Source organism: Paramacrobiotus metropolitanus, unplaced genomic scaffold (genome assembly GCF_019649055.1).
Source record: "Paramacrobiotus metropolitanus isolate TYO unplaced genomic scaffold, Prichtersi_v1.0 Parri_scaffold0000005, whole genome shotgun sequence".
Classification (NCBI taxonomy): Eukaryota; Metazoa; Tardigrada; class Eutardigrada; order Parachela; family Macrobiotidae; genus Paramacrobiotus; species Paramacrobiotus metropolitanus.
Genome location: NW_026570225.1, coordinates 1,138,803 through 1,163,048, shown reverse-complemented (window position 1 = coordinate 1,163,048; position 24,246 = coordinate 1,138,803). Strand labels below are relative to the sequence as shown.

The window sequence follows — 24,246 nt, the reverse complement described above, 5'->3', positions numbered from 1 at the left end:
TATTGTAATTTACCTAACCATTCCTCACAGTCGCACCTATCGGGAAGGCGGTTACGCGTTTGTTGCTAGTTGGCAACTACTGTGAGTCGGCTCCCTTTAAACGATTTCGATTTCGTTTGGCTGTCGTGATTCGATGCATCTGCTCTTCGGTGTTCAGTCACTTCAGTGTACATGGCCAACAAGCTTACAAGCACAAGGTTTCATTTTGAAAGTTTGCTCAACAGCCGAACAGGTCGGTCGTCTGCACTCTGCAGATTGGTTCATCTTTTTATCGGAGCGGAGGCGTTTTTATTCGGTTCGTAGTGTACTTACTAGTTTCCGAAATTCCTTTTGATGTGTGCAATTTTGTTGCAGAAAACGTGAAACGAGGATATCATATTCGGTCCGTCGGGTTGGAGTTATTGTTGGGTATGACCGTAGGAGGAATCGCACCGTCCCAAAGAGCAGCCGCCTAAAAAAAGTCGATCGATAGAGGATAATTCATAATCGTGCGTCATTTGTGACTTGTACGTCCGGCCTTGTTTTTCATCTTTTTGGGCCTTTTTGGTGAGTAAACTATTTTTTGATGGTTGGTAGTTCCCAGGTCTTAATTTGTCTTAATAATTTTTCAGATATCTTGCAAGTCGTGTTTCATTTTGTTGCAAAAGAATGCAGAGTGAAAAATTAACAACCATAATTTCATAATATCATAAAAAATTTGCAGCGGTTCTTGTTACACTTCGCAATTTTTTAGCGCATTGTGCTTATATGTACCACCGCAAAAGATATTGAGTGTCTGTCGTGTTTGCAAACTAGGATCAAATCACAATAGCTCCTGCGATCATATTGTCAATTTTTCCTTTTCTTTGATTGTTGCTACATCAAGTTGTAGAAGCAGTTTGTGATCGCTGCTGAATAGAAGTGTAAAGCATGGAGAACTTTCGACAATTTTTATATTCCCTTATGGAAGTGAGAAGTATTATCGCCAAGTATCGAATTTTTACTGCATTTCTCTCAAGTTTTGCTCACTATTATATATATCATAATAATATATGTTTTTAATATGTTCGCGCTAAGCTGGCACAACTACGATTAGAATCGCTCAGAAATCTACTTTGACTTTGAAATTTATATGATACTTACTGTTAAATTGTCGGAGTTGTTTGAGATTGTCAATAATTTACTTAACCGAGATATCATAATATTAAAATTATGCACTTGCAATTTAGTTGAACGCCACATCGTAATGACATGGTAGAATGATAAATCGGACTTAATAGCGGATTAATGCCCGCATTCAGTGATCGGATAAGGTTTTTATTTATTTGTAAATATCCAATTGTGGTAAATGAATAAATTAAATAATGACTTTAAGCACTGTAAAAATGTGTATTTTTAAAGTTTGATTGGCGCTTATAATGATAGTGCTCGAATTTGTGTTGCTTGCAAATAGTGTGGCTCGATGCTTTGTGGCCTGTGGGACATTTGATAAGCAGTTACTTCCGGTGGCGAGCAGTGGCCATGAGCAGAAGAGTCACTTGTCCATGCAAATTGACGCTTGACTTTACATAATTTTCCTGCATATTGAGGTTTAAGTTTTTAACAAAACTGGTGTAGGTTCCCTCTGTAATTGCTACTTGAAAAGCCGTATCTATGTGTCTTAAACTGTTTTTCTTCCTTTTAATTGTGAGAGTTGAGTATTATGATTGCTGCCATAACATGTAAACATTCTTCTTAGGATGAGAAATTGAACCGGCTAATTTCTTGATCATTTCGGGTTAAAGAATCTGATTTTGAATGTTACAGCAAATTTTATCGCGCGTGATGCGATAGTTTTCGGTTAAGGCTACAGAACTGCGTGGCATTTGCTAGCTTATTTTGTTTACTTATACTTTTATCAATAATAAATTGCGAGTACTACTCTTATTGCCATATTTTTGCAATTTAGGATTTACGGGATACTAGAAAATGTCGGGAGTTCAAGTTGTGCGACAGAGTAAGATGCGCCATGTGTATGGGCAAGTGGACAAGAAGGAATTCTGTTACGATGATATTCGCGTCACCAAGAGTTCATGGGATTCCATGTTCTGTGCCGTTAATCCCAAATTTATTGCCGTTGTGACGGAAGCAGCTGGTGGAGGTGCCTTCATTGTCCTGCCGCTGAATAAGGTAAACTCGGCGGGCCAATCCTAAATTGTTACATTTCTTCTGCTTGACCGGTCTCAAAACTCAGCTCTCTCTGCGGGATAGTTTTGCTGCGTTTTTAATAGTGGGGATGGGCAATAGGTTCTCTTTTGCTGCCATCTGTCGCTTGTTGATTCTTATCGCCTCGCTTGATTTTTCGACCGATTATGCATGAAATTTTATCAGATTGGTTTTTCTATGGTTTTGGGACGATGTAAGTTTTGTAACAATAACATAGTACGAGTAACTTATTTAAAACCTTCGTTATTCGAAGTCGTTATTCGAACTTCGAGCAACTTATTTCGTGTACGGTTACGCACAGTAAGTTAACGGTGTATCTGATCCGGTGGATGATGATGGATCGGTGAGGAGTTGATTTCCTCAAATCCCGACCATCCATCGTTGTGGCCATTGGAAATTTTGGTCTGTGTATTTACACCTTACAAATTTCTGTTTTCTGTGTGTTCGCTCTGGTTTAATTAATAAAGATTTGTCGATTGCACGTTTTCGATTGGCTGTTCCTGTTCTTTTTGTTTTAAGTTTTCTTTGTCGTCCGCTTTTAAAAATCACAGAAATTTGTTGTAATAAAATTTTTCGGGGGTTGATTTTGTTTCGTGAGAAGTACTCACATGTGCCGGAGGAAACGTTTGTTATTTGAGAAGTGTACGAAACCTTGGTTTCATGTGCTGAAGTTCAGCTTGATTTGTAAATATATATTAAGCAGACAACCTATGTACATAGTATGTACGTTAGGTGCCTATAAGGCGATTTGATTTATTGTTGGCCAGTGAGGGTTTCATATTGTCATACATGATAATCATGCCGCATAAATAGCACCCAATATGGCCAAATGCGTACTGTGCTTGCTCATGAAGTGCGAGTGAAAACCAGGTTGTCTGCGCTGTGCAACATCTCGATACAGTTTTGCACTTTGCGTTGTCAGATACGGCAGTTTTTTGTAGCGCACTTCGAGCGATGATTATGATTGAGGTTAAGTTTGTGTTGTGTGTGTGCGGCTTTTTGGCTTGTATGGAGATGATGCTGTGGCAGTTACAGTATTATTCACCGGGAAAAAAAACTAGTTTGCCCTGTCTGCGCACTGCCATTGGCTTTTCGGCCACTGTTTGTTGTTACCTACACGAAGCATGTCATGCTTTCATTTATGATTATGTCGTTAATGCTGTTAATGTTTGTAGGTTGTTCACATGTTACTCTTCACTCAATAATTGCGGCATAAATACTTTTTTAGGTAACTGGTGAAAACAATGGAAATTTGTATTGTCGTTGTGTTTTGCATTTGTTTACTTCTTTTTTTATACTTATGGTTAGCCGTCTTGATTGGTATATTGGTAACTAGTTACTGCAATACGATAAAATACCGAGGAATGTATTTTTATGCAAAGTTGCTCAGAATAAATGACGGATAGTAGTCGGATACCGATAAAATATCGAGTAGGAAGTTGGTTTCGAATTGTGGCTTTTAAATTGTGGCAGTTTTTAAATTTTAAACTTCGGACAGCTGTACATATGTATGCATTGTATTTGTCTAGTTTAGGGGTAGAAGTATAGCATTTTATACCTGTCTGCGATTTTCGCGCGTGCTTGAATTGAAAAAAATCCTTTTTAACGGGCTCTTCTCAGGAGTTAATGGTTACCCTTGGATGATGACATTAAAGGAATCCGGACTTTCAGTAACGTGTTTGTAATCAGCTGCTGTAAAGTGTACAGATATCTTCGTACGATTCTTTGTTGCTGTTTCCAAAATTTTAAGCAATCTTGAGCAACACTTCTCTTGAGAATATTCAAACTAGAAGTATAGATGTTTGAGAAATGTGGTTGCTTACAAAACGTATTCATCCACAGCCGACCGGCTTCTGTGCAGACGGTAGAACATTATTACATAAAAATACGATGCCTACCAATCGCTCAGCTGATGTTGGTATCTTCAAAAAGCAACTAAGACACGCCAGTACCATTTTAAACATGTCGGATGTGTATGTTGATGTTTTCCATGCGTAAATACTCTTTAATTTTAACTTCTCCAAAAATGGGATCCCGCGCGATATTCGTGTGCCAGTGTGATGTGTGTCTGACTCGTGGCTGCAACTGCTGACTCAATCAAACGACACGACCGGAAACGGCAACACACTGACTCATTGTCTTATTAAGGACTGATTCGCGTTTTGATTGAGCTGTCACTGACACTTAACGCTGTTTTTGTTGCAGTTTTCGTCTCGAAAATTATATTGTGTAATCATAATACTCGTATCATTGATTGAACCTGCAATAAATCTTTTCGAGTGCAGTCTGCATGCGTGTTATCAGTTTTTTACGGGCAAAAAATTACGGGTGGAAGCCGTCACGGACTGATTACGAACGCTTTGCAAATTACATATTGCATGCTCTTTCACGCCTGTTTCTTTAAACCAAAGCCCTACGATCTCTTTTTGGAGCGTTTACAGCGAATACTAAAAGGAAATTTTGAAAAACCATACTGAATTTTGCGGGTGAAGAGATGAAATGTAGCATTTTGTGAAGAGGGAAGGGACATACAGTTAAAACAGTCATGAAATTGCACAAGAGGTGTCAAACAAATCGGTGAATGCTGGAGAATATAGATATAGGACACACGATTTTTTTATGGTTAGAAGACGCACATTAATATACTTGATAAATGTTTTTCTGAGTCTTCGATTTTTTGGAAACAGTGCGTGAGACAGTGATTGTTGCACCAAAGCGGAGGATTATCTTGTTGGCTGCATGGGTTTTAAAATTTTTGAACGATTTTTCATGTGCGGAGGAACACAGTTTACCAGCAAATAAACTCGCATTATTTAAATTTTCGGCTTTGTTAATAGTATGGACGCCAGGATAAAGATAGTCCTATAGTTGGTGGTCATAAAGGCGCGGTGTTGGATATCCAGTGGTGCCCCTTCAACGACAATGTAAGAATTATTAAACATCGATTATTCACATATAGTCATTTACGTAATAAGATTCTTGATTCACAAATAATATTTTGATTCATCAGGTTATTGCCAGCGCTTCCGACGACTGCACGATCAAGATCTGGCAGATCCCAGATGGTGGACTGTTTATCAACATGACAGGTAGATTTAATAAATTTTATCGAGATGTCTGTTTTTTTATCATATGATTGTTGTATTTAGAGCCCATTGTATCCTTGGAATACCATCAGAGACGAGTAGGACAGATCCAGTGGCATCCAGTGGCAAATAACATTTTGATGAGCGTTGGTAAGTACAAGTAAAACCAAAGTACAATTGGCTTTTAGGCTTTTTTTGTGCAGAATTCCTTAGTTTGCACCCTTTGTTCAATGGAAGCGTAGCTTTCAAGAATTGTTTATGTCGCATGCTTTATTTAGATTGTCTAAAAGATTTTCTGTCGCTGATTAAGTCGCAAAAGGTTCTCAGAGTACGGTAATGGATGAACGAATCTTTGGCGATCCGCTTTGGTTTTCGCTATCAAAAAACTGCCACCTGTCTTCGCGTTAGTACATTTTGGTATTTCCGAAAGTAGTCCCATAATTATCAGGATTGTGGCTACGTTGTGGAGTATGGACTGTAGACCATTTTGCATGAAAGTGCATTTCCTTACGAGGTTGTTGCGGAGCACGACAGTCTCGTCACGAAATGAATGAATCTATTTAGGACAGAATACTGATGACAGCTACAAACTGCACTTTAAATGTCTGTTTTACCAAAGTTCTGGTTTGTCTGAAACTGAAATTCTGTTTTCCTTGCAGGTGGTGACAGCAAAATTGTGATTTGGAATATTGGTACGGGTGAACCCTTGAAAGTGATCGAGGGTCATCCCGACATCATATTCTCTGCTGCCTTCAATTATAATGGAAGCAAAATTGTCACAACCTGTAAAGATAAGCTGATCCGTGTTATTGACGCTCGGTCTGGCGAAATATTAGAAGTAAGTTTTCTGAAAAGCATTAACGCCCAGGGTGAACTGTGAACAGATATCACCGTGTTGACTGTATGATGTATTGACAGAAAGGCAAAGGTCACGATGGAACGAAATCCTCGCGTGCCATTTTCCTTAAAGACGGAAGTATTTTCACCACAGGATTCTCGAAAATGTCCGAACGCCAGTACGCTCTACGGGATGAGGTAGGTTTCGTGATAACTCTGTAAAACTCGGTAGTCGCCAGCCAGTACAGTATGTAAGCGGTGTTAGTGGTCCGGGTCCTAAATTTGGCAGTTAATTGTACAAAAAACAAAACCACCAGTTTTTATGGTCCTTGCAACCATAATTAACTATATTTAACTTGGATTTTGGAAAAGTATTGCCTTCAGGTCATGTACTGCTTTCTTGCCAACAGCTAACAATAAGCGGAAAATCTCACTGCGGTAACTGGCTGTTCAGTTTTAACATTGGTTTCTGCTTTCTCATGACAAAATAATAACTAACCACTAACCAATAAATTCAATAACTAACCACCATAAAGATATGCTGCTGAAGATCATTATTTTTAGACAATGTTAGATGATCCGATATCGATGATAGAAGTGGACACTAGCAACGGCATATTGGTGCCTATTTATGATCCAGACAGCAACCTTATGTTCGTTACGGCCAAGGTAAGCGATTCCATTCTTTTTTCATCTTCGTGAGGAAAGTATGGGTGTGGTTTTACAGGGTGATAGTCAAATTCGCTACTTTGAAGTGAACATGGAGCAGGTATAGCAAGGCTGTGATATTTATTCAGACATCACATTTTCTTTAATAATTGTAAAAATTAACGGATGAGTACCATACTTCTGCTAAAGTAATGAATAAATGGACTGTGTGGTGGACTTTTGTTGCTGTCACTTTTTTTTGAGTCGTAATAGTTTTCTTATTGTTATTACAAATAGATTTGCTTGTTTGCATATGCCGTTTTAATTGGCCAGTACAGTTTCAGTACTCGTAAGGAATTAAGAAAATAATAGGTTTGTATTTGATTACAGCCACCTTATATTCACTACGTAAACACCTTCCTGAGTTCCGATCCTCAGCGCGGATTAGGCGTGATGCCGAAACGGGGTTGCGATATTGGAGCTAATGAAATTTTTAGACTGTACAAACTTCATGGAAACGGCAAAGTGGAACCTATAAGATTTTTTGTACCGCGAAAGGTACGACTGTTTTCATTTTGTGTATCTTAAAATTTGCGTTGGGTATTAGCAGGGTATAATTTTGTCGTTCTCTTACTTTTACAGTCGGATTCATTTCAAGAAGACTTATATCCAGACACTGCTGGTGATACCCCTGCCCTCTCGGCTGACGAATGGTGGACAGAAAAAAAGGATGCCAATCCAGTCCTGGTGCGTTGCAGGTGTTTTCTGGTCTACTTTATGCGATTTGAATACAATTTTCAATCACGCAGATCTCGTTGAGAGGCGGCTACCAGGCAAAAGGCGCTCAAACCTTACAAGTTACTAAAAAGTCCAATATCCTGGATAAAATGCCTTCGAAGGGAGCTGCGGGCGGGGTGCGTATATACAGATGTTTATTAAGGAGTTGCTTTCAATTTGTACAGCTTTGTTCTTTTTTTGGTTATATCTATATCTCAAGAGCAGTATATTTGCATATCTATATTTGGGCTTAATGGGGATAGAAATGTAGTGGTGAAATACATTAAGCCGTGGCGCATGGGGAGATTTGGTGTTATCGCGTTGGCCGATCTGTATTCCCGTAATATTATGCATTGCCCTTGGAAACGAATGCCGTTTGACTATGCCCTCCGAGCACTGAATTGCCCAGAATGTCACTTTTAAATTCTTTCTTAATACATTTTCATAAAACCTACGAGTAACAGTTAAGTTCCTGTTGAAATTTAACAGTTAACAATGTTTTTATTGCCTTGTCCGTTGAGGAAAGTTCATAACGCATCATTAAAACCCTAATTAGATGTAACCAGTGCCAGTTGTAATTCTGTCCATGATCCAGTTACCATAATAAATTGGATTTTCCTTGGCATTGCATGACCATGCATGAGTGATGTGTGATAATGTTGGACTGCAGGCTGGAAATGAGAATGGTTGCACGGCCGCTGATGGTTCGCAGACTCCGCGTGAACCTGCTTCGCCTACCGTAAGTGCTGCATGATTACTGTGCCGCGGACGCGACATGGGCAGGCAATTGTCTGATTCACTGGCAGCTCGAAATGGGATGCTCGACAGAAAGCTCAAGCTTCCCTTTAATTCATTGTTTCAGTGTAACAAAATTAATTGGTTAATTCTTGACTGTTTTGTATCTAGATTACGTCAGCACAATTCGAAGAGCTACAAGCCGAATTGAAGACCTTGAGGAAACTAGTGATGGATCAAGAGAAGAGAATAAAGATTCTCGAAGGCGGCAAGCCGGAAAGTAATGGTGAAGTCAAAGAGAATGGTCCTCACTAGCGATAATTTGGAATTCTGGTCCTCTCATGAAGCACTGTTTTTTTTATATTTGAAACGAAAGCCGTTCAATTTGGTCCGTGCTCAATGCAGCAGCTTCCGTGGATAACCGTACACTTACTTATTTTTGCCTTTCATCGTGTGCAGTTTGCCTCTATCTTTTATTTTGACCCGTTATAATTCTTACTTTGTATGTCGCGACAGTCGCGCGTTTTCTAAATATAGATTTTTATTTGTTTCGTTTGCTAAATTATACAATGTTTCATGCCTGAAACTCTAAGGTTTGTTTTCTGTATATTATAGAAATAAATAAATTGTCCGGTGAGATCATGGGGATGCGATCATAATTTTTTTCACTACAATGGGCACAACTGCGGAACTTTCGAAAAATCAGAACGGGATTTGTGTGTTCTTTATCGCAACACGAAAGTATCCAATGGTTTTCTTGCGGTTGGAATAAAAATATTATAACCTGCTGTGTACGAATTTATTTTAGTGGCCTGTACCACCAGGAAAGGGGAGAAATAATGAACATTTTACACAAGCACTGCGATAGTTCAGACAGTTAAAATCCCGAACGCCATCAGTGGAGATATCAGCGCAAAAATGAAAACAGTGGAAATCAACAAGGCGTTAAGTACCATACAACGATGACTCATACGATACAATTAACATCATAAGCAAACGAATAAAACCAATTTTTAACTACCACGGCGCTTCTTGCGATCGTAATCGCGGTCCCGCTCCGGGGTACCGCGACGGCGTTCCTCCTCGTTTCTCTTAGCGCCTTTTTTCGCTTCCCCCAAGAATTTATCCAACCCAAAAGGATCGGCTTCCCGCTCGTCCTTGGCGGCTGCCGCGTGTCGTTCAAACTGTACGGGTCCATCGCGTCGCTGGGCACGATCGGCTCCTTCGAATCCTTTATCTGGTACAAAACGATTGGTCTTGACAATTTCATCAAAATCATCACCGTACACCTCCTTATCGACGTTCTTATTCGGGCGATACAGCGACTGGCCAATGTTCTTCTCTGAACGCCAGGCTTTGTCGTAAACGTTGTAACTTTCGTCCTCTCCGCCTCCGAAACCACTATCCATTCCTAACAAAGCAAAGCATAGTAAGAATTCCGAAATGAACAAGAAACTGTATCAATACCTCGACTCTGGTTAAATAATCTCTGATCGAATGCCGAATCATCGCCTTGGTTAACCTTCGCCGGTATACCCAGGGCGATCTTCTCGCTGATGTCGCGCTCGCGCTCCCGCTGCAGCTTCGTGCGTTTATCGGGCGCGGCCCGCTGAATGTTGCGGTCACGAGCACGCTCCTTATGACGATCGAGTCTGCAGTAATAACCGAAAAATTACATTTCAAAAGCCAACAGAAAAAATCCTGATAATTTGTTTAGTACCACTAACAAGCAACAACCTACTGATAAAAAAATTATCTGCTGGGTTCATGTGAACCGAAGTGACAATAAGAAAGTTTAGCTTGAACAATAACAAGATGATACAAACACTACATTCTACTTAAAAACAAGTCTACACACTGTATGATAACCGCAACTCAATACGTGAAATAAAGATCTGTCTTTGAGGATCCAAGTCAGATTTTCTATGCAAAACATCTACTAAGTACCTGAGTTGTTCTCGCTCCCTAACTTCTTCCGCACTAGCTTCTTCCGGTGCCGTTGCCGCACTGCGAATCCCAGCGCGCTCTTCGCGAGCTTTCTGAGCCAGTTGACGAAGATTTTCTTCCTTCCTCTCCTTCTCCTTCTGTGCCAACCGACGCTCTAACTGTGATCTGGCTTCTACAGCTTCACGGGCCTTGCGATCGGCAATATACAGGGCCTCCGCAAACTTGGCAAAATTTTCATTGATATGCACTTGTTGCAGGCCGCGTCCATCGGCAGCCAAGCGTTTATCCAACGGTATTGTGTAGCCTTTAGCATTCTTCCAGTTGGATATGCAAGGAGGGATTTTCCAGTCGGCTTGCTCTTGGACGGTTACCTAAATCGCGGAAAACAACAGCTATGACTCTCACGATTAAAAAACCAAGTTCCGAGCGTTACTTCAGAACGGATGCACATTTAAACAGCACGATGTGACTAACCTTCCGCGGAGGCGAATGCATGACCGGGGCCGGCGGTGAGGGAGGAGGTTTAGGCAGCTTCTTGTTGATTTTGAATTTCGGTGGCTCCATGGGATCATTCTGCTGTTCGACGACGCGGACGATGCGCTGCTTCGCACCCGAATTGAAGTTGTCGCCCTGCTGAGAGGGTGTGTAGCGGACATACTGATCAGGTCCGACGGCTTCTGCTCTCCTAACTGGCATGGCGGCAGCAATTTTGGTGTCAACGCGCACTTGTAGGGCTTGTCTTGTCTCCTCCGCTAGCTTGGCAATTTCTTCCTCGTCGGGTTTCTGTCGAATCAACCAAAACATGGATTAAACAACCTTAATACTGAACGCAAGTTACTTATTCAAAGCAGGGATAAACCAAATCAACCTGTCTGAACAAGAACATAGCCCTATCGATTCAAATACGTATGTAAAATGAACGCCCATATGCATCTCTGCATCTTATGAAACAAGAAATACATTAATTTCAAAGTTTTTCATTCTAAACACCAACTACAATTAAGACGTTATGTACTACTGAGTAGTAATATAAAAACGAAAACAGTGGAAAAAGTTAAGTTTGCTCAGCAAAGAAAGTACCAGAGGAAACATCACAAACAGTATTAAAACCATAATTAAATTTTAAATGTGTGGTGTTGTACGTTTCTAAAGAACATCATCTTGTGTGGAGTTCCAGAGAACTCCCTTGGCTTTACGCAGTCTGTAATACTCGGAGGTTGTATCCAAAGACATTGTGGAATAGAACATCGAAAAACTAATTCAAGCTGGCTAATGAATGGCATAAAAAACTTGTTACCTGCAATTCTGGCGCTGATTCGTTGCGAATGGGTTTGGGCACCAGATCCTGATACTTGGAATGTATGACTTTATCCGCGCGTTGTCCCTGTCGGAGTAGCGCATCATACTTGATACTGCCCGCCTCATCTACCGCCACGGCCAGCGCATTGGTCTTCTCCCCGCGCTTCCGTCCCATCTCCAGGGGATACTGGGCCACGGGGATTTCGGGAAAAGCGCCTCCATCACCGTAATCTTCGGGAATGCGCGGAATGTAGCCACTACGGTGGCCATACGGAGGAATCTGTTTCTGACGCGATACCACGGCTCGCTGCGACTCATTGGCCACACGCTGACGTTCAGCGTCCCGATCGTGAATGATCAGGCTCGGAGGAGGCAGAATGCGACTGAGGCCTGACATCCCTGCCACTTGGTCGTTGGATCGTTGACCAATCTAACCGTGATTTCTGATGTGAAACCAGAAACAGTCACAGGCTTCGAGAAATAGAATAAACTGATTCCTCGACCGTTCTCACACAGTTGGTCAACTGAATAACAGGAGATTCAAGAATGTGCGCGTACTCGAATCCGCAGACGAAATGCCAGCCCGATAGATATGGTACTATAATTATATTTTTAGTTCAAAATCAAATAAGTACTACCTGTAAACCCCGAAACAGATTACAAGCGTGTGGAACTGCAAAAAAAGGCATGCATGGGCCATGGCATGGTCATGGAACATTTGACGTATGTAACAGTAGCCCGAGAGAGGGTGCTGCATGAGTATTATAGCTATTACTTATTACTGGATTGCCGAATTTTTGTAATTTTATTGAAGGATTGCCGAATTTTTGTAATTTTTTGTCATTTATCTGTAAATTATATTCGGTAACCATAATATGTGGTTAATATTAACTGACTAATTATAAATTTTTCAGTGATGCTAACAAGCATAGCTGTTGGAAATATAGCACGATAATTCGTACAGATCAGACCAGTTTAAACGGCTGCTTTCTTGCCTACCCTATGACAGGGGTCACAGGAAGTTCCGTGTGAACCGACCGGCGGCCTTTGTTCACGGTAACAAGGGATCTTTTCCTGGAGATACCGTTAAGTCCAGAACGAATTGAACAAATAACAAGAATAAAACTATACATTACTTATATAGTTTAAGATTATAATTTAACTTGACTTTAACCTATTTTAAATCCTGATTTGCGTTTCAGCAAAAAAAATCAGAATGTTTTATGCAGGATGCACCTTCTCTCTGCCTAATAATAATAGTGATTGTGTCGACCTAGCCGCCGATAATAATGATTGTTTGGTTTTGTAAAAATCGATAAGCATTGTTAGGGGTTTTGCATACGGTCTACCGGTCTTCTACTAGATGCAAAAAGATGCATGCTGATGCACCTGTATATGATGTCCCATGCTACAATACTGTGATGTATACAGTATGTAAGTCATGATCCTTGACGCCCTTGCGCGGCCAGCTATTCTCTGCACGCCACCATTTAACGAGATGGAGCGTCCTTGTTGGATTATGAAATTCATTACCATGTATGCATTCCGAGTCGGAACTTCCAGCTTGTGTGGTAGACCTCGGTCGACTGTATTTTGCTAAAAACCGTTGGATATGTGCACCTTTTATCACGTGTGTGCAGTGATACAGTATATATACAGGGTGCACACGTCAAGTTGTCATCAAACCTTTTTAAATCTTCTAGATTTTCTGATAAAACCGGAAATATTTATTTATCGTTTTTGTGGTTGCTGTTGTTATTCTTATCGTTTGAGCGGCGAGCCATAGACTGTAAACATGCAGTGAGCGTGTTTCGAACAGCAGCAACTAGCAACCGAATATATCAGTTTTTCTGCCATCGCGAAAATCGCTGTTTTTAGCACGTACTTGCTTTGTTACGTTTTCTTCTAGTCGTCCATAATTAACATTAATTCAGGAAAGTTATGTATGTCCCTGTTTACTTTTAAATCGTTCAGAGGGATCCTTGCCTAATTTAACAATCATTTGAACTTTTAAAGGTCTCGGGCATCTGCAAAAAAATTTTCGCCGCTCGTACCGTTAAACATTCGAAAGCCGGGAAAACTTCCAAAAAAATTTACCCTATGTGGTTTAATGATTCCATTGCGTTTATTGTCTTCTTACTTATTCTCAGCGCTTATTTAATGTTTTTTAGCTTATTTAAACTAATTTCCAGCGTGGAAAGTGCTTTCCTGATTTTCTGATAACTTGAGTATACTGACCAGAGAGACACCACCAAATTAAAGATTCCCCTTTGGATCTGCCTTCTGACAGCAGTTTTAGAGCCAACGGTCAGAAACTAATATCAGCAGGCGTAGAATTTAATTCTGGACCAGAAACAAACAAATAAACTTGAGTTGGTGAACTTCTTTCAGTTTTTAAAAATGATTTACTTTTTGGTGACAACTTGGCGTGTGCACCCTGTATATTGTACTTCTGCTGAGGATCGCCGGCTACGATCAGGATCCGATCCTCGCAATCCTCGGGCCGTGGGAAAAGTTACTCCTGTGACCGTAGTGCTTACTACTGGCTCATAATAAACGAGCAGTCCTGTAATAATTTGCCAGTTTTTGCAACAGCGCACTGCATGGCTTCGACATAGGTTTAGGTTTCTGTGGCTGACTACCAAAAATTAAGTGAACTCTTTCTATTGTGAAATCTACTGGTGACAGTAGATTAGCTAGAACTCTAGAAGTTTTAGTTCACTTGTTGTAGTTTTCGGCATTTTGGAGATTTACATTAGTGAATTAGTTTTTTTAAAGGTAGCTGCAGTTTGTATAGCCATGTACTGCATCTTTGTAAGTATTCAGTGCCAAGAGTCGACTATGTTTGTACTCATATCAGTAGTGCATGATGCTGATGCATATGAAGCATAATTATGTTGCTGCATATATTGATGCATATGAAGGAGATCCTTCAAATGCGCTAGCGAGTAGCCACTACGCTGTTTCCCATTCCATAAAGTATTCGACTGATGCATGTGATCGAACTCGCACCGGCCGGCAAAATGCTTTTGCCAGACACTGCACGAACAATAAATGAGACAAATGAGACATTTGTACAAACAAAGCAGCTGCCAATTACCTTATGTGCTCTAATTATCTCCCACCATTTGATGATTTACTATTATGGCATTTAAAGCAAAATGGAATCCTTAACTAAGTGAAATGAGATATAGCTGACTCCCACCGTCAGTCGATACACTCTCGGCCAAACACTGATTTCCCTTTTATCTCTGCAGTCTTCATAATTAGTTCATTAACTGATGGGTTTGCTGCGCTTGTTCGGACACACCTAACTTGTAAACGATTTATTTCCACCCGACTCCATCACTTTGGCGACGTTCATAATCCTGATGCTTTGGGATTCTGCCGAAGTTTTTCTTTTTATTCAAATACTTATCACAAGGAGAGCAACATGTAGCAAAAAAACCAAAAAGCTGTTAGAAAGATGTTTATTTGTGCAGTATCTGTACTATCGTCGCCAATTTTGAAATCATTTTTAAAGCCAGATTGCTTTAAAAATAGGCTTATAATTTATTACGAGTTTGTACGAGTTACAAAGCAAGTCTTTTGTAAAAGCATACGCTCATATTAATTAATACTTGTATACGTCGAATTTTCTTGTGTTTTTTGTATACATAATTTTACAGGTGCTTGCCGACTCATGATCATGATATTATTCCGTATATCAGGTTATAAATTAAACCGAAACACGGCTTCACTACACCTCTGGCAAAAATAATAAAAACCAAATTGATGCACCGCCGGCAGACGAATAAGAAATTTAATGGATTCGGGCAACCGCGAAATGTTGTACGACATCGAATTACAAGATACGCGCTGTACATGAGATAATTTAACAGAACGCACGCGACAAAAGAAAATCATACTTAATTGAGAAAACGGTCGGTGAAATATGAACACGGTACAGAGCAGTCATATAGCGCATTAAGCTGATTTATTACAGGATTGAGATCAAATTTCCAGTTTTTCCACTCCATATAATATCCGCTCTGGGGATGATTGTTACTCCGTTTTAAAATACTGATTATGATTAACTGATGACATTTTGGCCATTTGAATAACAGTACTGTTACTGTTATCCCGTAATCGAAAATCATCCGCCAACGGGTTGAATGTGCCATTCATATTGACACTACTAATGACAGAGCGCTTGCTGTCCACCGGCTCCATGCACAGTGCTCCCGATACGCTTCCCATAGAGCCGATCGATCCCGTTAACGGCCCACTATCGCCATCGTGCGAGGAATCGTCACCGTCGTTCAAATTGGCCGGATCATTCGATGCTGAATTTGAATTCGGGGATGACCTGCAAGAATCAAATATTTCATAAAAACCAGTTTATTTTGACATAATTGTCATGCACATCTCTTCGACATTTTTACAGTACGTCTTCGATAAACATACGGCATAGATTAATTTTTCTATTTTTTCGTTCAGGCGCCACGCTTTTACTCTAAAGTCTACGTACAGTAGTTTGGCCTTTAAGCGATTACAACACAATTAATATAACTGCAGTTTCTGGCGCTACTTGAAATTTTCTTGTGCTAATATAAAAATCAACTATGTATACAGTAGTTCAGCCTTTGCGATTACAACTCCTACTGCTGAAAGACTGACACCTTATTATTTACAACTGTTAGTGATATATGTATATTAAACACTATTAAATGGCTTGCGGGTGTATGTATAAGTGCGGTCAGACTTTAGAGTGACTTTTGCTACGTTATTTTATTACGTAGATAATTATGTAGCTGTGTTGCCTCTGTTGTTTGAAATTCATTACCCATTGCATTGTACATTACTTTACATCTAAAATGCATGTTAGTTTAATTTGCCGATTGACGTTTGTTGGTTTAATTTGCGCAAAAAACGTTAAAGTGCAGCTGTGTATGTTAGTCGGACTGTGGTAGGTTCGTTTGTGCCGTTCGTACAAGTTGCATCTTGTGGGCAAAGGAAGTTCACAAAGAATAGAAAGCATAACAATGACGCGCTCGGACGGAATTAGGCTAAAGTAACTCGCCTATTGTTTGAGCGGTGAAAATAAACAAACAACGACAAAAAATCAAGTGTTTTGAATGCATGCAGCGTACTAAGAGAGAAAGAAACGGGCGATAAGATTTGTAATGCGAGGACAAGATCTCAACGTCTACACCTTGCTCGTTTCAGAAAGATTTGCATATCGTCGACCATTTTGAAAATAGTACGATACAAGAATTCTTAATGCTAAAGATATTTGCATAATACATATTATTCAACAAACTTAGTTAAGCCAAAAAGAAAAAACAAATCATATCGGATTAAAGTTAAAGTTGGGCCTAATTATGGTGTACCGGTGATGCCAGTAATAAGGATTAATAAAGAGATTTAAGAAAAACTGGAAAGAATAACAGTAGGTAAATGTAATAACGCATATGCAAACGACTTTATTATTTCATATGATTGCATATTTATGGCTATGCCGAAAGTATACAGTACAAATACAGATCACTTACCAAATGATATGAAAGGTCACACCACGAACGACAGACGTATAGCCACAGAGACTAGCATATTCTGCGATCACTGCTTTACAGTGCGTGCTTAATATTTCATTTATGGACTAAATGGTCTTCTCGCACGATTTCGCAAGAAAAAAAAATTTCCAAGGGAGCAACAGCATCAAATCCCGACCCATCATAATTAACATGCGGTTTGCCATACAACGTGCCACGGTATAGTCCATGTGCAAACTGCTGTTTAAAGTGATCGGAGAATTTTCAGAAACAGAACGCAATAATGTCTCTCTAGCTTTTGATATCAATCGATTTCGACTTTTTATGGAGCAAGCTGTCAGTTTTGACGAAATCCAATCGTTTAATGTTAAGAAAACTGCTACCAGCTGCAAAACTTGTGCAAGCTAAGACACCCGACTAAAATTTCATCACAAACAATACTAGATCAAGTTGCCTGTAGTGATAATCATGTGTTATGAACAATATTCCATAATATTTGGTTGTTACACCTTTATGTGTCTTGTATACTTTAAAAGTATGTGATAACGCGACACTAATTTTATAATTGTCCTCTTGCTGTATGTCATCATTCTCAAATTATCATTTTTGCGTTCGACTGATCGCAAGAATGTGTTACGGTAGCACCTGCAGATACATACACTGTTGACTTACCGGCCGTCTTTTTCGTTAGCGGCGCGATCCCGTTGCCGTCGATTTTTAAACCAGTTGGACACTTGGGTTGTGGTCAACCCGGTAATTTCCGCTAATTCTCTCTTGTCTCGTGGCGATGGATATGGCTGCGAAGTGTACCATTCGCGCAACACATTCCTGCTCTTTTCCTTAAAGCAGTAACTTGTCTCCTCGCCATCCCAGATTGTCCTGGGCAGCGGAAATTTGCGTCGTACACGGTACTTCCCCACGGCACCCAGTGGACGGCCGCGCAACTTCTCCGCTTCGTTATAATGCGCGCGCATCCACAACTGCTGTAATTTGGGATGAGATTCCGGACTAAAGTGGTGCGACTCCAGTAGCATGTACAGACTTTTGTAGTCATTGCGGTGGAAGTACACTGTTGCTCGGGCCTTCAGTACGCTTTCGTTCTTCTGGATCTCCGGACAATGTGGCGGCAAGGACCAGAGGAAAGATTCTAAGCGGCCAATATTGTTCGAGTTCTGTAGCACGTCGCATACGCATGCCACTTGTTCGCTGGTGAACATGAAGGGCGGATTCATGTTGATGCGGTTAGTCGGCACCCCGACCATGTTGTAGGGATCGCTAACCATTCTGGGCATAAGGTCGGTCGCGGTCATCTGTACAGATGGTAACCCGATTCCCAGGTCACTGCAGGACATGGAGGAAGCGGAGAAACCCAACGCAACACGTTACAGCATTAAGCAATTTGATAACTGCCACGTCGCGGTACGGGAAAGGACGGAATATGAGATTGCGTTGAACGCTAGCTGAGCTAGTTTTACCGATTTGAATATCGCTCGGGATCAAAAGGCTAGATCGCTTTTAAAATACCATCACTGCTCCTCTCTCTCCTCCGTGTGTGCATGTGTCTGATTTAAACAACATGTGTTGGATTAATTTGTAGCTGACACCAGCGCGAAAATGTGCGGTAATAAAATATTGTCATATACACAGGCCGCGTACACACCCAGAGAACAAACGGCCGCAGCTTAAAACCTGACACTATTGGAAATTATCGCCAGTTATTGAGATATTTCAGAGTCAACTGGGTTCACTGAAGGGAACGTGCAGGAAGAGGCGTGACTGGTACGTACAAGCTTTGGTACTGTATAAGCGACGCAAAATGACGGGTATCCACTATGCAGTGTATTAAAGACCTTTAATCATTTTAAATGGTAGACATTGTGTAGCCCCGCCTATTTGTCGCCGCGATTGGCCAATGTTGGACGATGAGTTAATGGAGATTGACAATCTGGTCGTTACGGCTAAACTTAGCTGCGCACTCTCTGTACCATCGGTACCATCGACACAGTAATCGGATATTAATATCCCTGATTAAATCTGAACATGTGTCGGAATCGATAAGTTTTCCCTGAGTTGGTACTGGTAGCTGTCATTTTGATAAAGCAGTTGATAAACGGCACATTTTTCAGCGATGGTTGGCCACCCTCCAGGTCACAAAATGCTTTGTGATTTCGCTTGAAAACTAAGAGCATATTAGCGAGCTAGTTAACATTCGCCATCTTTAAGAAAAGCTAGACAAATTTTTCTTAATAGTGTCCTGCTAAAAGGAAGACACTTAAAAGCATATTTAGACTCGGTTGCTAATCCAAACAGGAGAAAATGGACAGGAAGTCAGTTGTCAAGTGATGCCGGCGCGGTGAGGCCGCATGATCATAGCCAACTGGCGCCTGAATCATTCGTCGGATAAACATTGAGAATTATTGTATTGGGTTAGTATGCGAGGAGGCTTTTAAGGGTTGAGTGTCAATGGATGGTATTGAGAGATTACCAGTCAGAGCTTGGTTTACTAACAATCAAAATCAAATATTGCCTTTTACTCATTCATGAACTGGTGTATACTCATCATGTGAGTAAGAGACCAATAATAATGCCTACTACAGCACTAACAGCAGCGCTGATGCAGTCAGCCGAAATTCTTGTCAATTCCACAATGGATAAGTTAAAGCTGCTGGGATGTGTGTAAGTGTGTACCGAAGTGCTTCCGTATGTTTACTTTGTTTCCGCCAATTCTGCGCATATTTGTCCTTCCAAATGAGAGTACAGGAGAAACAGCAGTCATGCTGAGCACACCCGCAAAACATTTCGAATCTCACAAAGTGCCCTTTTAAAACGGAAGAAAATTGTCTTAATTACCATGGCTTCTTAATTTCTTGATTAATAAAATACCACGGACTTCTCATTATTTTACCGATGCGATTTTTAAATTTCAACTTCTTCGGTTCATTTTCAGGCCTGGGATATCACGCTATAGTTAAGAAATACTAAGAACGCGCAGCTTGCGTTTCCAGTTCAATTTAATCGTAATCAATTATCGCAGTGTCGTGCCTGACTCTTCGTTATCGTTCGTTCAAGGGTTGCGAACAGGCAGAGCAAGATGGCAGGGGAGTTAAGACGGCAGTTTTAATGGGCTTCCTGTCCATTTACAGTCTTCAGACAGACTTTCCTTTCGTTAGTGCAAGTGTCTGGAAGAGTGGAAAGATAAGGATGCCCGTGTCTAAAGCGGAGTGGCAAGTGTTAGGACTGCTCGCTGCTTCTGGCGCAGTGGAAGCGCCGGTCGGTTGCCATCCAAAATGGAAAATGACCGCAGCCGTGTGTTTCTCCCTTCTTGCCTTTTTGTTGACATAGGCAGCTGAAGCCCATCCATCAGTCTCGAATTTCAGCCTGGTGCAGTGGAAAATGACTGGCGTGCTCACGCTGAGAAGGAAATCCGATCTAGCCGTGGGATCCGCATCTTTGCCCTTCAACACCAGCCGCTCATAGCTGTACAGCTCTCACTCTCGCTCTCAATCAGTACACTATTAGGGAGCCGGCCAAATTTTCCACTTGCACCGCGCACTGCTCCCCCAACGCGCAGAAGAGACCTTGCCCAATAACTCGTTGATAACTCGCTTATTAACAATGCAATTTTCACACTTGGAGTTATTCGGCTAAAATGCCATTCGCATCCACTGTCAAGCACATTTGAGCCGCCGACTGCCTCGTTGCAGCAGATTATTTTTCCACCCTACGTTGCATCACGGGGGCGATAAGCATTTTATTTACAAAACGGAATAATTAATCTAAGACTCCAAATGCCGGTAGTTGGAAATTTTTAATAGCAATCAACCGTTAACCGGCAGTGACAACGCTTGTGACATAACATTAACCGGCCGCGGCAGTCCGAAATGGAAAATATTGACAAGACCGTCTTTTTCTACCGCGCGTCCTACCGCTGATGAGAAAGAGGTTTTGAATTTCTCAAACGGGCACCAGTCATATTATCGGAACGTAATCCAATCTGTTGGGCTAACATTTGATCGCGCACTAGGTTCTGTTAGGATAAATAATGTGGACAAAATTGCTTTTCTCTCACTGTGTACCACTGTATCAACATACTGGAAATTCGATGATGATAATTCTTGACGCAAATTTTCTATTCAATAATAGCTTATTCGTTTTACTGACGCGCGCGCATTGGCTCATAAAAATCTGTCAAAGAAATTCTAGATTCCATATTTTACGAAAGCAGACCTAGTTTACGGATATCAACAACATGATTGGCGGATCTCTTGCCAGAATTAAGTAAAACGGATTTTTGCTGAAATTGTACATGTATTCTTTCAACCGAAACATTTCCGGAAAAATCCTACACGGCAGACTGACGTTGCGATATACGAGTACAAAGAGTTTATAAGTTAGAAAACTTTGTCTACAAGTCTTTCAGACTTGTGTAGACAACAAATGTAGCGAATAAAAGCTGGAAAGATGAAACGATGGCTTTCATCAGCTGTTAACTTTTGTACTGTGAACTAATTGCAAGTAATTCACATAGCGTCTGCAGATAGTAACGAAATAGTCAAATAGAAACAGTTCAGAAATTGTTAAACAGTTACTTGTACTAGTTTTCCGTGCCACCGTGTAATACACATACTCACCATAATTGATTTACAAAGTAATTTGATTGTGTTCGTTGCGGTTAGTGTTTGAATGACAAAAGTTAGGACGATTAAGACCACTGATTCGCTTTAAGACAGTAATCAGGTCACTTATTTCCTGTAATTTAACGCGAGCCCATGGAAAGCGATCTAACTACAGAAACCATACTCAGGCAATCTAATCTCTTTAAACTGTTGAGATTACTGTAAGCGAAACTCGCTAAACGTTAAATCGACAATTTTCCGCTGACAAGTTTACTGTATAATTTGATCTCGCTCTTGGGAAACTCATCCGCAATTTGTACTGGATTGTAACGCCACCAAAGCAGTCTATTAGAATTAATAAAGTTCTATTGTAAAGTAATAATCTGGTTGATCCTCGACGCTTTGGTGGTGGTAACCTTTGCACAGTGCATTGTGCAGTCCTGCAACATCATCGATCTGCTTCGTTTATCAACGATGGATGATGCTTCCCATGGAGCAGATTACTGTAGTAATTCGTAATTATTTGACTGATTATCAAAAAAGTTGGTTACTGTACAGTAGTTTTCATCAAAAACCAAATTATTACGCTTTGCCGAGAAGCAAAAGTCATCCTTAGCTCAAACTTAAACTGCTTGGCTAGCGTAAGTTTAAAAGGCCATGATTAGGCAATTTTTTATTTGGACTTGTCATTCTGAAGTGGCAAGTGGAACCGGTTTTGACCATAGTAAAGCATTTAAAGCATGGCTCGCACTGATCGATAAGGTCACCCGGCAGAACGACAGACAACTGATTGGCAGGAAAAATTATTTTCCTGCCAGCCAGCTTCGTCAGTGATCCGCATAACAGGGCCGTTTGGAACAAATCCTACAAAGCGAAACATTGGTCGATTAGAAGAACAGCGCAATTTTGGCACATTCGCAGTTGAAATAACCGATTCATATGCTCTGGTAAGCGGCATTCTACGTACTGCAATTGATTCGAGTAAAAATACGTATTGAGTATAGACGCTTGCTTAAACGGACACGCGTCTAAAGTTTCCATGTGATTTAGTAGCGAGGGAAACTTGATATTAATGAAAAGGACCGTATGTTAGGGAACGGAACGGCCTAGTTGCTAGTTAAACATGTTGGGCACTTCTCGTATTACATTCACGACAGAAATCCTCTCAACTTGTACAACAAGGAAGAACTCGATTGTTGCATGCAATTTTAGGGTCGCGTCCTATTTCATGCCGGTCAATTGGATTTTTCAAACTGTATATTGTTCGCAGTTTCTCACGTGCAGCTGCGGTATTATCTTGGATAATTTATTTGTTTATTGGTATGATGTAGTAATTAATATTATTAACTTCAAAAATTTCAGTTGCCGCAGCAGCAGTACATTGCAGCATTTCTACAGTATATTCCTGCTCGGCAACTGACCAATTAAGCTGCTCCTGATTTGGTTACAGTACTACAATTTGTTCAAGGAAATGTGAATTTTGAAATAAAATCTATACGTATTTATATTGCACAGACACATTAACAGTAATGGTGACCTTGTAATTAAGTAGCCATTAGAACTTTTGTTTCTTCTATGAATCATCATGACCTGTTTTGTTAACTTGACGATATCAAAAACAAATAAGAGCATAGAGCTGTATACAAATAACACATGTATATTATAATATTATGTACAACTGTATCACTATTTCCATTAATTTTATTATCTGTGTAGGCAGAGCTTTCACATTCGCGTCCGTAAGTCCTAATACTCCACTATTCTGTGATCTCCACATGGGCCGAGCATACAACTGTTCGTAATAATTACTTGCATCATCAGCTCTTCTTCGGTCTCGCAAAATCACTTCTCATAATTAATTTCCTTCATGTGTATGGTATGATTAAATACAACAACTTCTGCCACCATGCACTCCTTTTGCTCGACTACTTGTATGTACGAGTAATTTCAAATTTTCAGTTTTTAATGTGCATGCATATAACCAGTCTGTCTAAAGTAGAGGTAGCTGTCCAAGACAGCGTTAGCCATCCATCCATTTGGCGTGAAAGGCCTAAAAGCGTGCCGATGCTGTACTGTACTTCGCTTATTGACATAGTGTAGGAATATTTGTCAAAAACTGCGTGTTGAGCAAGGCAATAAACATGAAAGGTGTTTTCGTTTAAGATCAGCACTTCAGATGTTGACGCATATTAAAATCGAAGCGTGTTTCCGCTGCAACTGTTGGTCGCATCACTGCATGCTGCCTACTCTGTACAATCGCGTGTGGGTCAGCCGCAATGACCCTGTTAATGAATTGCTATGAAAATTAATCGTGATGCACGGGAACAGGAAGCCCTTGCGCTGCTACGCACTATGTGAGCATTCACTAAAGCACGGGTATAAATTTATTCGTTATTAAATTATTACATGTTGATAACAACATTTAAAATTATGACGATTACTTAAATTACGTTGAGCATTCACTAAAGCACGGGTATAAATTTATTCGTTATTAAATTATTACATGTTGATAACAACATTTAAAATTATGACGATTACTTAAATTACGTAATGGGGGAATGATGCAGAAATACGGTTTATACG

The 24,246-nt window shown here is 40.4% G+C and overlaps 3 protein-coding genes across 4 annotated transcripts; 1 reads left to right on the top strand and 2 right to left on the bottom strand.

The window, feature by feature from the left end:
* The first annotated feature begins 142 nt into the window (after positions 1-142).
* Positions 143-8,907, top strand: LOC129581496 (coronin-1C-A-like). 2 transcript variants are annotated; one of them, XM_055472616.1, is made up of 15 exons: positions 143-295; positions 355-546; positions 1,928-2,148; positions 5,022-5,108; positions 5,195-5,273; positions 5,334-5,420; positions 5,930-6,108; positions 6,189-6,305; positions 6,672-6,776; positions 6,835-6,876; positions 7,146-7,313; positions 7,398-7,502; positions 7,565-7,669; positions 8,203-8,271; positions 8,439-8,907. In XM_055472616.1, the coding sequence occupies exons 3-15, from the start codon at positions 1,948-1,950 to the stop codon at positions 8,580-8,582; spliced, it is 1,488 nt and encodes a 495-aa protein (XP_055328591.1). In that variant the 5' UTR covers positions 143-295; positions 355-546; positions 1,928-1,947; the 3' UTR covers positions 8,583-8,907. The 2 variants fall into 2 exon arrangements, with proteins under 2 accessions (XP_055328591.1, XP_055328592.1); XM_055472617.1 differs by lacking the exon at positions 8,203-8,271.
* Positions 8,908-9,041: 134 nt separating this feature from the next.
* On the bottom strand, positions 9,042-12,194 carry LOC129581494 (SNW domain-containing protein 1-like). Its single transcript, XM_055472615.1, has 5 exons — positions 11,512-12,194; positions 10,689-10,997; positions 10,215-10,585; positions 9,735-9,919; positions 9,042-9,678 (listed from the first exon to the last, which is right to left on the bottom strand). Exons 1-5 carry the CDS (start codon positions 11,908-11,910, stop codon positions 9,281-9,283), a joined length of 1,662 nt encoding a protein of 553 aa, XP_055328590.1. The 5' UTR covers positions 11,911-12,194; the 3' UTR covers positions 9,042-9,280.
* Positions 12,195-15,299: 3,105 nt separating this feature from the next.
* Positions 15,300-18,780, bottom strand: LOC129580955 (homeobox protein SIX1-like). The gene is made up of 2 exons (XM_055471729.1): positions 17,720-18,780; positions 15,300-15,861 (listed from the first exon to the last, which is right to left on the bottom strand). Exons 1-2 carry the CDS (start codon positions 18,397-18,399, stop codon positions 15,558-15,560), a joined length of 984 nt encoding a protein of 327 aa, XP_055327704.1. The 5' UTR covers positions 18,400-18,780; the 3' UTR covers positions 15,300-15,557.
* Between the last annotated feature and the right edge of the window lie 5,466 nt (positions 18,781-24,246).

Excerpts from the sequence above, each read along its gene's own strand:
- LOC129581496 (XM_055472616.1), top strand. The coding sequence starts at position 1,948 with ATGTCGGGAGTTCAAGTTGTGCGACAGAGTAAGATGCGCCATGTGTAT. Across the intron at positions 6,109-6,188 it reads GGTCTGGCGAAATATTAGAA|AAAGGCAAAGGTCACGATGG; the intron begins GTAAGTTTTCTG and ends ATGTATTGACAG. Across the intron at positions 6,877-7,145 it reads TTGAAGTGAACATGGAGCAG|CCACCTTATATTCACTACGT; the intron begins GTATAGCAAGGC and ends ATTTGATTACAG.
- LOC129581494 (XM_055472615.1), bottom strand. The coding sequence starts at position 11,910 with ATGTCAGGCCTCAGTCGCATTCTGCCTCCTCCGAGCCTGATCATTCAC. Across the intron at positions 10,586-10,688 it reads TGCATTCGCCTCCGCGGAAG|GTAACCGTCCAAGAGCAAGC; the intron begins GTTAGTCACATC and ends TCCGCGATTTAG. Across the intron at positions 9,679-9,734 it reads ATTATTTAACCAGAGTCGAG|GAATGGATAGTGGTTTCGGA; the intron begins GTATTGATACAG and ends TTGCTTTGTTAG.
- LOC129580955 (XM_055471729.1), bottom strand. The coding sequence starts at position 18,399 with ATGTCCTGCAGTGACCTGGGAATCGGGTTACCATCTGTACAGATGACC. Across the intron at positions 15,862-17,719 it reads GCTAACGAAAAAGACGGCCG|GTCATCCCCGAATTCAAATT; the intron begins GTAAGTCAACAG and ends TGATTCTTGCAG.